Raw genomic sequence first — 14,529 nt, forward strand, 5'->3', positions numbered from 1 at the left:
TGAACTTCAGGAAGTATTGCAACTCTTCTCCAGAAAGGGGTGGGCAGCCCACAGGATTGAAGGAAGTATCTGCCAGCACCACCAGGAGGACTTCCTGCACACATGTTGGTGTCTTGTTACTCAAATGGTTCAAAAATGTCTGCCTTCAAACACATACTCATGAAATTAAAAGCACTAGAATCACTAGTCCTAGCAAATCAAACGACTTCATCCATTTCTCACGGGTAATGAATCCCTGTGCATTCAGGTCAGTTTCTTAGCTGTGACAAATGGACCACAGTCATATAGAAGGACAATATCAGGGGAAAAGGGAACTCGGTGAGGAGTGTACATAGCACTTTGTGACTAAAATACAACTTTGATTCCTTTAAGGAAACAAAAATAGTGTATATAGACTTTGGCTTTTCACTCTTTCCCTTATGATTTAAGAATTTTTCATTTCTCTTTGTGAGACTATAAAAAGTTGTCTTACAATTTTTTGCTCTCCTTTTCCATCCAACTGGTGTTTATAACAATAAGCCACGTAGCACTTTTCTGCTAGAATCTGTCTCTTGACTACAGCATGAGTGCCTATAAAATAAGATACCAAGCAAAGGCATAGGACACAGGTGTCTTTAACAGTGAGTGTCAAAATCATGGTATCAAGGAGCCAGGATTCCTGAACTCTATTCCCATTATTGTCCTGGACCATTTTAATATCTATTTTGTCAACAAACAAGGAGATCACAAAGATGAGTCAGATGTAGTCCCTGCTTTCAGGGAGCTTACAGTTTAACACAGAGATCTAGGTAGGTAGGCAGTACTGCAGATGATCATCGGCAGTGTTGCTGGAAGTCTATGCAGGTGCACAGCAGGGTGATTTTTGACACAAGTTTAGAGCAGTGGATCTTAACGGTGGGGTAGGGGGAGGTCTTGGCTCCCAGGGACACTGATCGTGTCCAGAGACAATTTTGGTTGTCATAATGGGGAAGAGTGGGGGTGGGGTGCTACTGGCATCTAGTGAATAGAGACCTGGAATGCTAGTAAAACTTCACAATGCACAGGACAGCGCCTCACCCCACAACAAAGGATTGTCCAGCCCCAAATGTCATTAATGATGAGGTTGGGAAACTATGGTTTAAACAGAGAGAGGAAAAGAACATTCCAGAAAAATGATGGGACTGGCGTATAGACAGATAGATAAGCTGGAAAAGTGTAGCCTTAAGATGATTATTTTGCCCCTTAGAACTTACAGTTTGTTTTTCTTTTTTCTGGCCACAAACTAGTGATGCCATAATGCTAAGTGACTCATCTCCTTTCCTGGCATTGGAAGGGAACTGATAAAAACTCTGTCTCTGGAATCCACCTACTTCCTGTCACTCTACTTCAGCATGCGTCTTCCTCAGCAGTACTAGTAGCCCATTCACAAGAACAACACAGACAGTGTTTGGAAAACCTGACTTAGGGCAGCGTGGTAAGTGCGTGCCTGTAAAAGTGAGGATTGTGTTGTATGGCAGATAATAAAGACCCAGCCACCATGATAATTCTACTTGTCACATGTAACCTGGGATCTGTAAGCGGGCAGTCTAGAACTAGGTGAGGGCTAGATGACCACTCTGTGACGGCATCAGGAACCCAGACTCCTTCTGTCTTTACTCTCTGACATCCTTAGTTTGTGGCTTCCTCCCTCATGTTGGCAGGGTGGCTGATGAACTATCTCAGTCTTTTCACTGTCATCAGCATTGCAGGCAAGCAGCATTGCCTGGGGGAAAGGGACAACAGTCAAAAGGTGTAAGACCTCCCAACAAAGTCTTCATTTAACAAGCTTTCCCGGAATCCTCTCTGCCTACTACTTCCACTTATATACTGGCCTGAACTTCATTCCACATCTACTCAGAGTTTCCAGGGAATTGGGAAGCTGAATGTTATCAGTTAGGCAACCTGTACAAAAGTATTATTATTATCATTTTTAATAAGGAAGAAAAATAGAATAGATGCTGTGTAAATAACTAGAAATACTGCCTTAGTGCCTTAAAATGAGCACATTCTAGGCTTTAGTAATGAGTCTAACACAGACCAGCTTTGCCTTGAATTCTGCTTTCAAGAAAATGGTATTATGTGGCAATCTGCCAGAGTAATTTAAAAGATGTTCTGTCTTTTAAAGCATATCGCAGACAACCTAACAGTTTAATAACCATTTAAAAATATATTTATTGAATGTCTAATGTGTACTCAGCACTATACTAAACACAAAGAAGTGTAACACATGCTTCTGTTTCTAATGAGCTTTTTGAAACCCAGTTGGAAAAGCATAACTGTGTACACAAATGGAAAGCTAGGTAACAATGAAAAAGTTAAATAACAATCTGTACTAGCAGTCTAAGAAAGCCTTGTGGGACTTCCCTGGTGGTCTTCAGTTAAAGAATCCACCTAGCAATGCAGGGACATGGGTTTAATCCCTGGCCCAAAAAGATCCCACATGCCACTGGGGCAACTAAGCTTACGCACCACAACTACTGAGCCCATCTGCCCTAAAGCTCGTGTTCCAACACAAGAGAAGCCACTGCAATAAGAACCCCAAACACTGAGGCCAGCGCACAGCCAACGAAGGCCCGGCGCAGTCAAGAATAAAGTTGTGTTTTTTTTTTTAAAGAAAGGAAATCACTGTGGTAACAATTAATTTAAAGAAGAATCATCTATGGATCCTAGAACTGTGAGTGAAAATCTAATGAGGAACAGTATAGCTAGAAATCTTAAAATATCTTTCTACAAATATCTTTCTGATTCTTAATAAGTACCAGTACTAATTAACTTCAGGGGGTACTATGGTAACCAATTGGTAAGAATTAACATCACTAGTTATGGGACAAATGGTCATCTTGTGCCTCCTGATAGGATGCACTGAGAAGAACACAGCATCACTCTGTGTATTCCTGCCCATTCTACTTCCCTTACAGGTTTTATCTCAACACAACATAGTTTTATCCTTAAAAGTCTATTGTTGATTACCTAACAGGCTGCTGCTGCTGCTGCTGCTGCTGCTGCTAAGTCGCTTCAGTCGTGTCCGACTCTGTGCGACCCCATAGATAGAAGCCCACCAGGCTCCCCCATCCCTGGGATTCTCCAGGCAAGAACACTGGAGTGGGTTGCCATGTCCTTCTCCAATGCATGAACGTGAAAAGTGAAAGTGAAGTCGCTCAGTTGTGTCTGACTCTTAGTGACCCCATGGACGGAAAATCCTCCGTCCATGGGATTTTCCAGGCAAGAGTACTGGAGTGGGGTGCCATTGCCTTCTCCACCTAATAGCCTACCTTGCACAAAAAATATATTTAAGTATTTTAAAGCTTTTTTCAAACCATAAAAAATTATTCTGCATGGAGCTATTGTAACAATTTAAATCATGACAAATTTTATAAATCTTATCAAAACAACTTGTATTCCAAATTTTGGTAATTATTAAACACAGAATAAAATACATTGGAAATGTATCTTTCCATCATGTATCAGTAGATTAACAGTACTTATTGCTAGAGTGAGGCGAGATTCAGCATTAACTTTATTCCTTTTTTTTTTCATTAAGAGTGCCCCCAAACCTTGTTCATATACCTAAATGGATAGGTAAGGAAGGCATATTTGGTTATAATGCCCTTCAACTGTCTGAACATCTTTTGAGTTAGAAGCCAATGATAATGACTTATCATTAAAAATTATGGTATTGAAGTCTCTGTTGACAACTCAATTTTGACTATAACAAAGGAGTAGAACCAATGGAGTTGGCAAGGGATTTGATACTCAAGTGATGAAGGTCATTTCCTTTTCCAGTCTCACCACTAGTAGCTTGATAGGTCTATTTGTTCCGAGCCCCAGGGATTTTTCTACCTCAGGGCAGTGCACTTGGGAAGATTAAGCATGAGTGAAGAGTGTTACAATGGAGACTGTGAAAAAGAGACGTGGGAAAAAGAATAATTAGGCAGGAACAACCCTGGTGGTCCAGCGGCTAAGACTCAGTGCTCTTAATTCAGGGGGCCTGGGTTTGTTCCCTGGTCAAGAAACTAGATCCTACATGATGCAACTAAGAGTTTGCATGCCACAACTAAGACTCTAACTTTAGGATTAGGCTTAAGACCTGGTGCAGCCAAATAAATAAAGATTGAAAAAACAGAAAGAATCGATTGCCACCTGTGGTCAATTGGTTCCCGTAGTAGATAGAGCAGTTCTTGTATTTTAGCTTCAGATTGCTACTGGGTTGTTTAGGTGTAATTTTTTTGCATTGACATTTATTTAGACTTAATGTTCTAAATTAAGAGAAGGGGATGAAGGAGGATGAGATGGTTGGAGGGCATCATCAACTCGATGGACATAAGTTTGAGCAAGCTCCAGGAGTTGGTGATGGACAGGGAAGCCTGGTGTGCTACAGTCCATGGGGTCACAAAGAGTCGGACACGACTGAGCAACTGAACTGAACTGAATGTTCTACTCTTTCTTGCATTTCACAAAAACTAAGAGCTTTGTATTTTGTATATTTTAGAGCTCTAATCACAAGTGCCTTGTTTTAAAATATTAATGGCATTTGATGCAAGAATTAGAGTAATCTTACAGAAAGGATATAAAACTGTTCAAAGGTTTGGACAAGAGTGTTCATGATTCCACGGACAGCAATCAGCACTGGGTCCAATGACTAAACAGTCATTGAGTATGATTTAACGTGTTTATCAAAAAGATTTTTTAAAAAGGGCCTTGAAAACAAAGCTGGGGGAGTCAGTTTCAACATTCTATTTCTACCCCATTGACCAAGACTAAAATGCAATCCATTGACCTTCCCTCCCTGCCCCAGCTCTTGTACCTTTTCCATATGGTTACTTATTTACACCATGCTGGACAGATCAAGTCCTCATGCATTTTAAGTCTAAATGATTTAAATTTCTTTTAGTTGCCTTGAGATTTCTTACACAGTGCCAGACATTCTTTTGGCCTTCACAAATATTAACTTAAAAGTCTTCATGACATTTACATGGCTTTTCTCAGAACCTCTTACAGCTTTTCAAGGCCCTTTAACAGGAACATGTATGTCTCAACCAGAAAGCATTGCGAGGAATTTTCCCCAAATGTTCCAGGGCCAGGAGTGAGTCCTACCCCTGCATGTACTTTAGGACCCAGTTAGCTCAAGGCTGATGAGGTTAAAAGGGAGGCTGGCTGCTTTGTCCTGGTCTCTGATCAGCTCCCATCTCTTTTCCAGTCAAAGGAAGCAGCCTGTGCTCAGGAAGCTTTGAGGTGGGCCGACTCAGTTTAAATAGAGTCACTGATTTTACTCCTCTGGTTTGGAGGAAGAAAATACCAGAAGACTCACAGTCCAGCCCTGGGGATGACCGAAACCGTGCCTTAAAGGGGCCTATATATTGAGAGATTGAATTTTCATTCATTCCTTCTTCCCAACTTGTTTTCTCACCACCAAAAGATAACTGAAAAGCTAGTCTGACTTAATAACACCAAAGCATTATCTGGAAGCATTTTTTCACTCTTTGCATATCTTCCAACCACCAGAGCTTCACTCACCTCTGGGTCCCTTTAGGGCTTTCTCTGGTGGCTCAGTGGTAAGGAATCTACCTGCCAATGTAGGATATCTAGGTTTCACCCTTAGGTTGGGAAGATCTCCTGAAGGAAATGCCGACCCACTCCAGTATTCTTGCCTGGGAAATTCCATGGACAGAGCAGCCTGGCAGATTACAGTCCATGGGGTCACAAAACAGTGGAACACGACTTATAGCCACTAAACAACATCCCTAGAACCTAAAACAGAGCTAAGCACAGAGGAACAATGTAAAGAAAGGATTGCTTCGTGATTCCAGGGAACTTAACATTTTATAATTTGCTTCAAAAAAGTGAAAATGCCTGTGGAGGGTGTTTCCTCAGGTTTCTCCATTTTAATATTCCTGTGTCTAAACTGGTCCCCAGCTACAGTTCGGAGGCCCCTCTTTCACAAGTACCCCACCCCCACTCCCTTTGTGCCATAACAGGCAGGCAGGAGCGCTGAATCTCTCCATCTTTTATACACGATTTCTTTTTCTTTTCATAAATACACGCTCATAGCTGAAAGTTTAGAGAGGCAAAGAGAAACGAAATTACAGGCACTCCCGCCATCACCTATGGTTTATTAAATCTTCACTATGAGGTAAATCTAGTTTTAAAACGGGCGATCTCACTCCCTAAGGACTTATTTTGCGGAATTTCTCTGCAGGCTTTTTTTTCCTAACCCAAGGCCGATTCGCGCTACCCTTTGGATTTTCCACTCAGCTCCGGGCCCGAAGTGTCGCACAAGATACAATTCTCTCAGGCGGGGATAAAAATCTCAGTTAAAATTCGTCAGTCTGGAAACCTCGCGGTTTCGAATTGAACTCTCCGTCAGCATAGGGGGGAAACCCATTTATTGAGGAAACCCCGCCTAGTTCCGGACCCTTCCTCAAGATCCCGGGCCCCAGCCCCCACCCTGCCCTCAGGGGCCCCGCACCTGCTCTGAGACTTCTGCCTCTCGCCACCGCGCAAAAGGCTCGGGCGCCCCCTGCACAAGACCACGGCGGCCACGCTGCACGCCCTGGCCCCGCCCACTTCGGATCCGCCGGGCTAATGGACGCAGAGGTAGGCTTGCGTCACGCGGCGCTGGCCAATCGCGGAGGGCCACGATCGTAGAAAGGCTGGGCCCGGCGGGGCCGGCCCACTGGGCAGCGGCGGCGCGCGCTGGCGTAGATACGCTCCGGCCATGGTGGTGGTTGCACCCGCGCAGAGCCCGGCCGCCGGGGCCCCTAAAGTACTGCTTTTGTCCGGCCAGCCCGCTGCTGCCGCCGGAGCCCCAGCTGGCCGGGCTCTGCCGGTCATGGTGCCGGGCCAGCAAGGGGCCAGCCCGGAGGGGGCGAGCGGGGGGCCGCCCCAGGCGCGCAAGCGACAGCGCCTCACGCACCTGAGCCCCGAAGAGAAGGCGCTGCGGAGGTGGGCGAGGGTCGTGGGTTTGGGGGCCGAAATCGAAGGCGGGACAGGGGTCTGGGGCCGCGCTGACCGCCTGCAGCGTTCGGGCGCCGGTGCCTGGCCGGTCCGGTGCCAGCGTGGCGCGGCGCGGGGCGGGGCGGGGCAGGGCAGGAAGTCTGGACTGGCCGATCCATTGCGCTGGGTGGAGTCCAGGGCAGCGCAGGCCTTTTTTATTTCTTTTCTGTCTCGTTAGAGATGACCAGAGCTGGGTACGCTGGCACCTGGGTTCCAGGCCCTCTAGCTGTGTGACCACAGATTCCTGGTTCAGCTTCTCTGAACTTGGGCTGTGACGTGGAGCCATGGGTTTACCTACTTTTTTGGAGGCTCACGGAGCTGAAATGTCCGCTGTTGAAGGGGCTGTAAGCACTATGAGGCTTCTCAGTCAGTCTCTGCGTCCTTAAAAATGGTTATCTACTTCCCGAGGTCTCTGGGGCGGTGGAGAAATGCCTAGTACTTAGTCCTTCGTAATTGTTAGTTCTTTTATGATCAGTGTGCTTTTTGTGATTTATGAAGTGCCCCCTGGAGCAGACACGAGCCTAGGCTTTCAGCACCAGCAGGAAAGTCGCATCAGCCTCTCTTTGGAGTTAGGTTGTTATTACGTTATCGGCTGCAGTAGCGCGATTGCAGCTTTCGCTAGGTTTAATCAGTCCTGGTTGGATCCTGTTTGAGGGGACTGTAATCAGGAAGCAACGGGAAATTGAAAGGGCAGGAGAAAATATCTTATGATGCAAAATGAGTAATATTTGTGTCCAGCCTCAGTGCTGTGGCGGGGACGAGGCTGAGGTGGGTGACGCAATACGGGGGAGGATGAGTAGGTCTGCTGGCTAGATCCACAGAAGGCTGTTTTTTTTTTTTTTTTGGTTTTGTTTTATTGAGGGGAGGAGCTTGAAGTGTATTTTACCATTACTCTATACTGTAAATTAAAATGAAAGCACCAGCTGGCCAAGTTTTCAAATAAAGATAATAAGGTTTGAGATGATTCAGTGTGGTATGTCTCTTTCTGTTCTCAGGAAACTGAAAAACAGAGTAGCAGCTCAGACTGCCAGAGACCGAAAGAAAGCTCGAATGAGCGAGCTGGAGCAACAAGTGGTAGATTTGGAAGAAGAGGTAAAAATACTTAAGGCCGAACACTTTATCTTACATCCATTGTGTAGTTTTCCCTGGTGAATGGTTGTTTCATCTCCTTTAGAATACAATTGGATTTATTGTTAAAAGTTAAGCTAATTTAAGTTAGGGGTAGATAGGTAGTTTGTTAAGTGGTGAAGCTTGATGAGAACAGAAGTGATTGACCCTCTGGTGTTTGGTGCTAGATCAATCTGAATCAATTGTTGGTGAATTACAGTATTAGAACAATGGTTTATCAGTTAGTACTAAGAAATTAGTAAAAGCTGATAGGGAATCATTGCTTAAATTTTCCTGACTTAGTCCACCAATGGTTCCCTTCCCCTTCTTGGGCCCACTTGTTACCTCAACTTAAATTGTTGCCGGTTACACATGTTGAATACATAAAGATTATTTGTGTTGTTCTTTTTTTAAAACGTGTTAATTTTACAGCCCACCACTACCACTTTTATTATTACCTGCCAGTTCAAGATAGGATTTTTTAAACCATCACATCTAAATTAAAGCCACAGGTCACTCTTTGCTGATGTCTCTACTAGTTCAGTTCAGTTGCTCAGTCGTGTCCGACTCTTTGCGACCCCATGAATCGCAGCACGCCAGGCCTCCCTGTCCATCACCAACTCCCGGAGTCTACCCAAACTCATGTCCATCGAGTTGGTGATGCCATCCAGCCATCTCATCCTCTGTTGTCCCCTTCTCCTCCTGCCCCCAATCCTTCCCAGCATCAGGGTCTTTTCCAGTGAGTCAGCTCTTCGCATGAGGTAGCCAAAGTATTGGAGTTTCAGCTTCAACATCAGTCCTTCCAATGAACACCCAGGGCTGATCTCCTCTAGGATGGAGGCATTTTGTTATATGTGACCCTCATGTAATGACACATCTTAAGTAGCTTATTTTTTATATTTATGACCTTGCCTTCTAATACGTACTATGAACAACTGTTTAAGCATAGAGTTTTCCAAAAGATCCAGGAGAAGGAAAGAAAACCTACTGTAAGTGAAACTCTGTCAGGTGTATTCTTAAAGTGAAAGAATGAGATGTTTTAATAGCCTCTTCTGAACTTTCTTCCAGAACCAAAAACTTCTGTTAGAAAATCAGCTTTTACGAGAGAAAACTCATGGCCTTGTAGTTGAGAATCAGGAGTTAAGACAGCGGTTGGGGATGGATGCCCTAGTGACTGAAGAGGAGGCAGAGACCAAGGTGAGTCATGTCCTTTATTTGGTGCCATATGTAAGAACTGGTTTTAAGTGACATGACCTCTTTCTTTAAGGATATTCATTTTTCAAGGGTGTAGTGAATAGTACTAAGTCCTAATAACTGGAATAAGTTACACAACTAAGAGTGAGTACTAACAGATGCCGGTACTGATATGTGTCTACAGTGCCAGCATTGAGGAGAATCAGGATAAGAGTGGCAGTCAAACCTGACTTTGAATGCTACTAAAATTAAAATAGCTCTTTGATGAATATGAGTAAGAGAAGGGATTCATTGTGATAGACACACCTTTCTGATGGAAGTGTGATATGTGGGTTTTAATTTATGAATCATGGCAAATCCAGTGATAACACATAAGTGGTCTAAAGTTGACTGGCAGTTCTGCTTAAAGTAATATGTTCAGGACAAATTTTAAAAATAATAACATGGGTTCGATCCCTGGGTCGGGAAGATTCCTTGGAGCAGGAAATGGCTCTCCACTCCAGTATTCTTGCCTGGAAAATTTCATGGATAGAAGAGCCTGATGGCTACAGTCCATGTGGTTGTAAAAGGTTGGACACGACTGAGTGTCTGAAGACAGCACTATCCAAAAACATTCTGGGCCTCAATTCACTAGAGAAGTTTATTACTAGGGATGTTACTCTTAATTGAGAATATAAATAACATAATAATATTTAAGAATAACAGTCCTGGCTGAATCTTAGCTTGGGGAAGAAAAACATTTCATTGTGTAGAAAATAAAAAAGAAGTTAGCCTTACCTCCCTTTTCTTTTCTCAAGGAAGACTCACAAAAATGGAAATAACAGATGTGTAAGGGAAAGATTTCAGCTCTAAAGAATAATTTTCTAGGGACTTCCCTGGTGGTCCAGTGGCTAAGACTTTGTGCTCCCAATGCAGGGGACCAGGTTTGATCCCTGGTCAGGGAACTAGATCCCACATGCTGCCAACTAAGACCTGGCACAGCCAAAAAAAAAAAAAAGTTTTTTTAGATTTCTTGAAAGTTGAGAATCACAGCCTCCTAGCAAGCATTTCCCTGGGGACACCCAGCTGTTGGAGCCGTTCACTGACTCTGGTCTTTCCTTCCAGGGGAATGGCGTGGGGCCAGTGGCCGGGTCTGCTGAGTCCGCAGCACTCAGACTACGTGCACCTCTGCAGCAGGTGCAGGCCCAGTTGTCACCCCTCCAGAACATCTCCCCATGGACTCTGATGGTGTTGACTCTTCAGACTCTGAGGTAGGGCTTACTCAGATTTTACCAGAGGTGTTTACTCGGTTCCATCTGTGTGATGCCTGACACCCCTAACCAGACAGATGAGGGCAGTGTAGTTTTGGATGAGTTTGGGGTGAACATTGACTATCTTCCTATTTCCAGGTGGTCTAGGACATGCAGTGAAGGATACATAAGTGGGTCTGGTGGGTCCCAGAGATCATCCTATAGCGTAATGATTAGTTTACATTATGGAACCTAGCACTAGGGTCGATTCTCAATGTACTCTTTAACAGTTGAATGCCATTTAATTTTTCCTTTTCTAGTCTGATATCCTGTTGGGCATTCTGTTCAACTTGGACCCAGTCATGTTCCTCAGATGTCCTTCCCCCGAGTCTGTCAGCCTGGAGCAGCTCCCAGAAGTGGACCCAGAAGGACCCAGTTCCTTACCGGCCTCCCCTTCTCCATCCCTGGGGACGTCATCAGCCAAGCTGGAAGCCATTAATGAACTGATTCGTTTTGACCACGTATATACAAAGCCCCTAGTCTTAGAGATACCCTCTGAGACAGAGAGCCAAGCCAATGTGGTAGTGAAAATTGAGGAAGCACCTTTCAGCCCCTCAGAGAAAGATCACCCTGAATTCACTGTCTCAGTGAAGGAAGAACTTGTAGAAGATGACTTCATTCCAGAGCTGGGTATCTCAGATCTGCTTTCAACCAGCAACTGCCTGAAGCCATCTTCCTGCCTGCTGGATGCTTACAGTGACTGTAGCTATGAGGGTTCCCCTTCTCCCTTGAGCGACATGTCCTCCCTGCTTGATGCAGACCATTCTTGGGAGGACCCTTTTGCCAGTGAACTGTTTCCCCAGCTGATTAGTGTCTAAGGAGTGATCCAGTACTGAGGCTCTTTTCTTGACTGTGACACTGGAGGACAGCACAGAGGCCTGTGCTTCATCCAAAAAGCCAAAGTAGAGGGGGTGTGGTCCTAGAGAACTCCTCCAAAGTATTTGTTCAAGCCTCCTAGGTCACCCCAAGTATTGTCTTTTGACCTTTAGTGGTCCAGGGTATGTAGATACATTACTGTGGTCCAGAATTACAGCACCTGAGGGTGTACCTTTATCATAAGGGCGGTGGTTTGCCCTGAAGTACTTACACAAGGGTCACCTAAGTGTTTCAGACATGGAGTTAACGAATGGTCCTTTATCAATTTCTCTTTTCCTTTCTCAGCATCCCAGGCTTGCCTCTGATTTTAGGTCCTTTAGTTTGCTTCTGCAAGCAGAACACCTACCTGAGGGGGCTCCTTTTCCCTCATGTACAGTTCAAGTAAAGATCAAGAATCTTTTTAAAATTACAGAAAACTACTATGTAAATGCTTAATGAAATCTTTCCCTGCTAGTGTAACTTTTGGAAGGTGCTTTCTCCATTTATTTAAAACTACCTGTGCAATTAAAAAGTACAATGCAGTGTCTTTGTTCTTTGAATCCTTCTTGAACTTTTCAAGTCTTATTGTTCTTTCTGGGTGTTTCACTGCCATGGTAGTGATTTATCCAACTTCACCGAGCCACTTTTTACAGTGAGTGAGGCCTTTCCCCCTTAATCACCGCCTGCTTCAGTTCCTGGCTGCCCTAAGTAAGAAGACACTCTGAACAGTAACTATATTTGAGACAGTTTCTTCAGCCTAACTGACCAATATTACGGCTAATAAATGGTAGAGCTAGAACACTTAACAACTGTTTTGCCATAACATCTTGTTACAGAAGGACATGCTGTTAAGTATCAATACTGCTATTATTACAGAGATTAAGAGCATTTTTTAGAGTCAGACTCCCTGAGTTCAACTCGGCCACCCATTTAGCTGGGTGATCTTGGGCATAAAATACCACTTATTTCCTCATCTCAAAATACCTTATTTCCCCACCTCAAAGGGGTATGATAGTTATCTCTAAAGGCTACTAGAGGATTCAAATAAAAGCACCTAGTACAAAGCCAGGCACCATCCCCAAAGTTGATGGTTATCTCCTATTCCACTCTGGAAGGGTTTTAATGTCTTAAAAGAGTTATATACACTCTAGAACATGTTTCACAAAAGAATGAACCTGTTCAAGAAAATATCCTAGAGACAATACAACCTTCCAATTACAGACTTAATAACCTCATCATGCTGCCACTTACAAGATATTAAAGGAGTTCCCTAATTCATAAAAATTATTTCACCCATGCCAGCATTCTATGCCAGTATTTACTACCTCTTGGGAGGTCAGTGAAAGCAGACCAAAGGAGATGGGATCCAAAGAATCCCAAGTAGCAAGGGACAGCAGGCTATGGTTTCAACCAAGTATATTAATACAAGGGAATGCCTTTGCTGTGACTGGGAGCATGCCCAGAAGCACACTAGTAGGTAAGACAATCTATGGTCACTGAAGCCAGAGTTCAATCCTAGTGCCTAGCAATGGAAACTTGCTTAAGCTCTGAGTTGCTGTTTTGTAAATTTAAGAACAAGCCACCAGCTGCCCCCACAATTAAAAACCCGATCACCTGATTTTCTAGAACTGAAAACTTAAGTGCTGAGAATCTATTTAGGGATTGTTTAAGTAAATGTGGGTTTCCCAGGTGGCTCTGTAGTAAAGAATCTCCCTGCCGAGCAGGAAATGTGGCTTTGATCCCTGGGTTGGGAAGATACCCTGAAGAAGGAAATAGGAATCCATTCCAGTATTCTTGCCTGGGAAATCCCATGGACAGAGGGGCCTGGCAGGCTACAGTCCATGGGGTCATAAAGAGTTGGACACAACTGAGTGACTCAACAACAACATAGGCAAAGGTACAGATATGTTTTAGCTTTCAAAATTACAGAGAAAGCTGCTTAAGGTTGGGGTTCAGGTAATTTATATTCAGTGACATCACATGAAAGAAACAGCTGTATTAACAGGAATAACACACAAGAGTATAGATTATTTGAGTTTTCATTTCCTGCACAGATGTGTGAAAATTACTAAACACTGTGCTCAGACCTGAGAAAACACCTGATATTCAAGGGTATCTTCATATTGAAATACTAAATTGAATAGTTAAAAAATGAAAATCAGGATCTTTCCCCGCAAAACCAAAGCAAGATTCCTATTGAAAGCAAAAGGTTGTCCATAGTTCTGATTAAAAGAAACAAGTGACAGATGGCGAGACACCAATTCCCTGAACCTTCAAACACCAGTGTGTGCCTGCCTCCCTGCTTTTCTAGTAGGTGTGCTGTGGGTACAGGCAATGCAGGAACAGACCTGTAGGCAGAGGTAATTCCTACACCAGGAATACTTTATGGCATCAAATCATCTTCAAAGACATTCAGTCTTGACCCTGTGACTTCCAAAGTTAATGAAGGGACAGGAAGACTGGCTTGTTTACCTGCTAACCGGTTTTTAAAGACAATATCCTATCTTCTGGAGCTGTACTCTTAACACCATATTCCAACTGCATGAAGTTCATCTCTCAAATGTCACTGGTAGAGTATTTGAACCAAACATATATATATACAACTATATTCCCGCAAGGAGTTTAAAGTTACATTGCCTGAACTATACCTTACTGTAGTTAATTTCAATGAAATCTAAACATGTTAGGTACTGCCGTCAAAAAACTGCATGTAAAACCACTGGTCAAGTAGGAAGAACCCTGGACCTGGTGAACTGATTATACTAAATTGTCACTATCTACTTAGGCTTAGTTTTCAAATCTATAAAAATATATTAGGTAAGTTTTAGCTGTGATTTTCAATTCCAGTAAAAAAGGTAATTGCATCGAAAACTCTGCCCATCCACAAATAGGGATCCACATTTATCCAATAATGGTTGTAAACATGCAGGCAATACTGCCACCCAGTGACCTGTCAACTCAAGAAAGGAATGGCCATGTTACTGAACATTAAGGACTTTTCCTACTCCCTGGACTTTCCCAAACTTGCTGATTTCAATTTACTTAAATGCAGAAATACAAATACCTCAAAAAG

The 14,529-nt window shown here is 43.6% G+C and overlaps 2 protein-coding genes across 3 annotated transcripts in view; one reads left to right on the top strand and one right to left on the bottom strand.

Moving 5' to 3' along the window:
• Positions 1-6,608, bottom strand: part of ZNRF3 (zinc and ring finger 3) — a 188,004-nt gene extending 181,396 nt beyond the window's left edge. The window contains exon 1 of one of the 2 annotated variants that reach the window (XM_081542783.1): positions 6,485-6,608. The gene's annotated coding sequence lies outside the window, so the exon portion shown is untranslated. The remainder of the gene's footprint in view (positions 1-6,484) is intronic. The other variant, XM_081542782.1, reaches the window with a different exon arrangement.
• An 85-nt stretch (positions 6,609-6,693) lies between these two features.
• XBP1 (X-box binding protein 1) lies at positions 6,694-11,998 on the top strand. The gene is given in 6 exon segments (XM_081542835.1): positions 6,694-6,960; positions 8,007-8,103; positions 9,187-9,315; positions 10,417-10,452; positions 10,455-10,562; positions 10,862-11,998. Coding segments are annotated over 6 exon segments (1,155 nt in total). The 5' UTR covers positions 6,694-6,733; the 3' UTR covers positions 11,420-11,998.
• Positions 11,999-14,529: the final 2,531 nt, after the last annotated feature.

Source organism: Giraffa tippelskirchi, chromosome 11 (assembly GCF_054371585.1).
Source record: "Giraffa tippelskirchi isolate mGirTip1 chromosome 11, T2T-mGirTip1v1.2.pri, whole genome shotgun sequence".
NCBI classification, from domain to species: domain Eukaryota; kingdom Metazoa; phylum Chordata; class Mammalia; order Artiodactyla; family Giraffidae; genus Giraffa; species Giraffa tippelskirchi.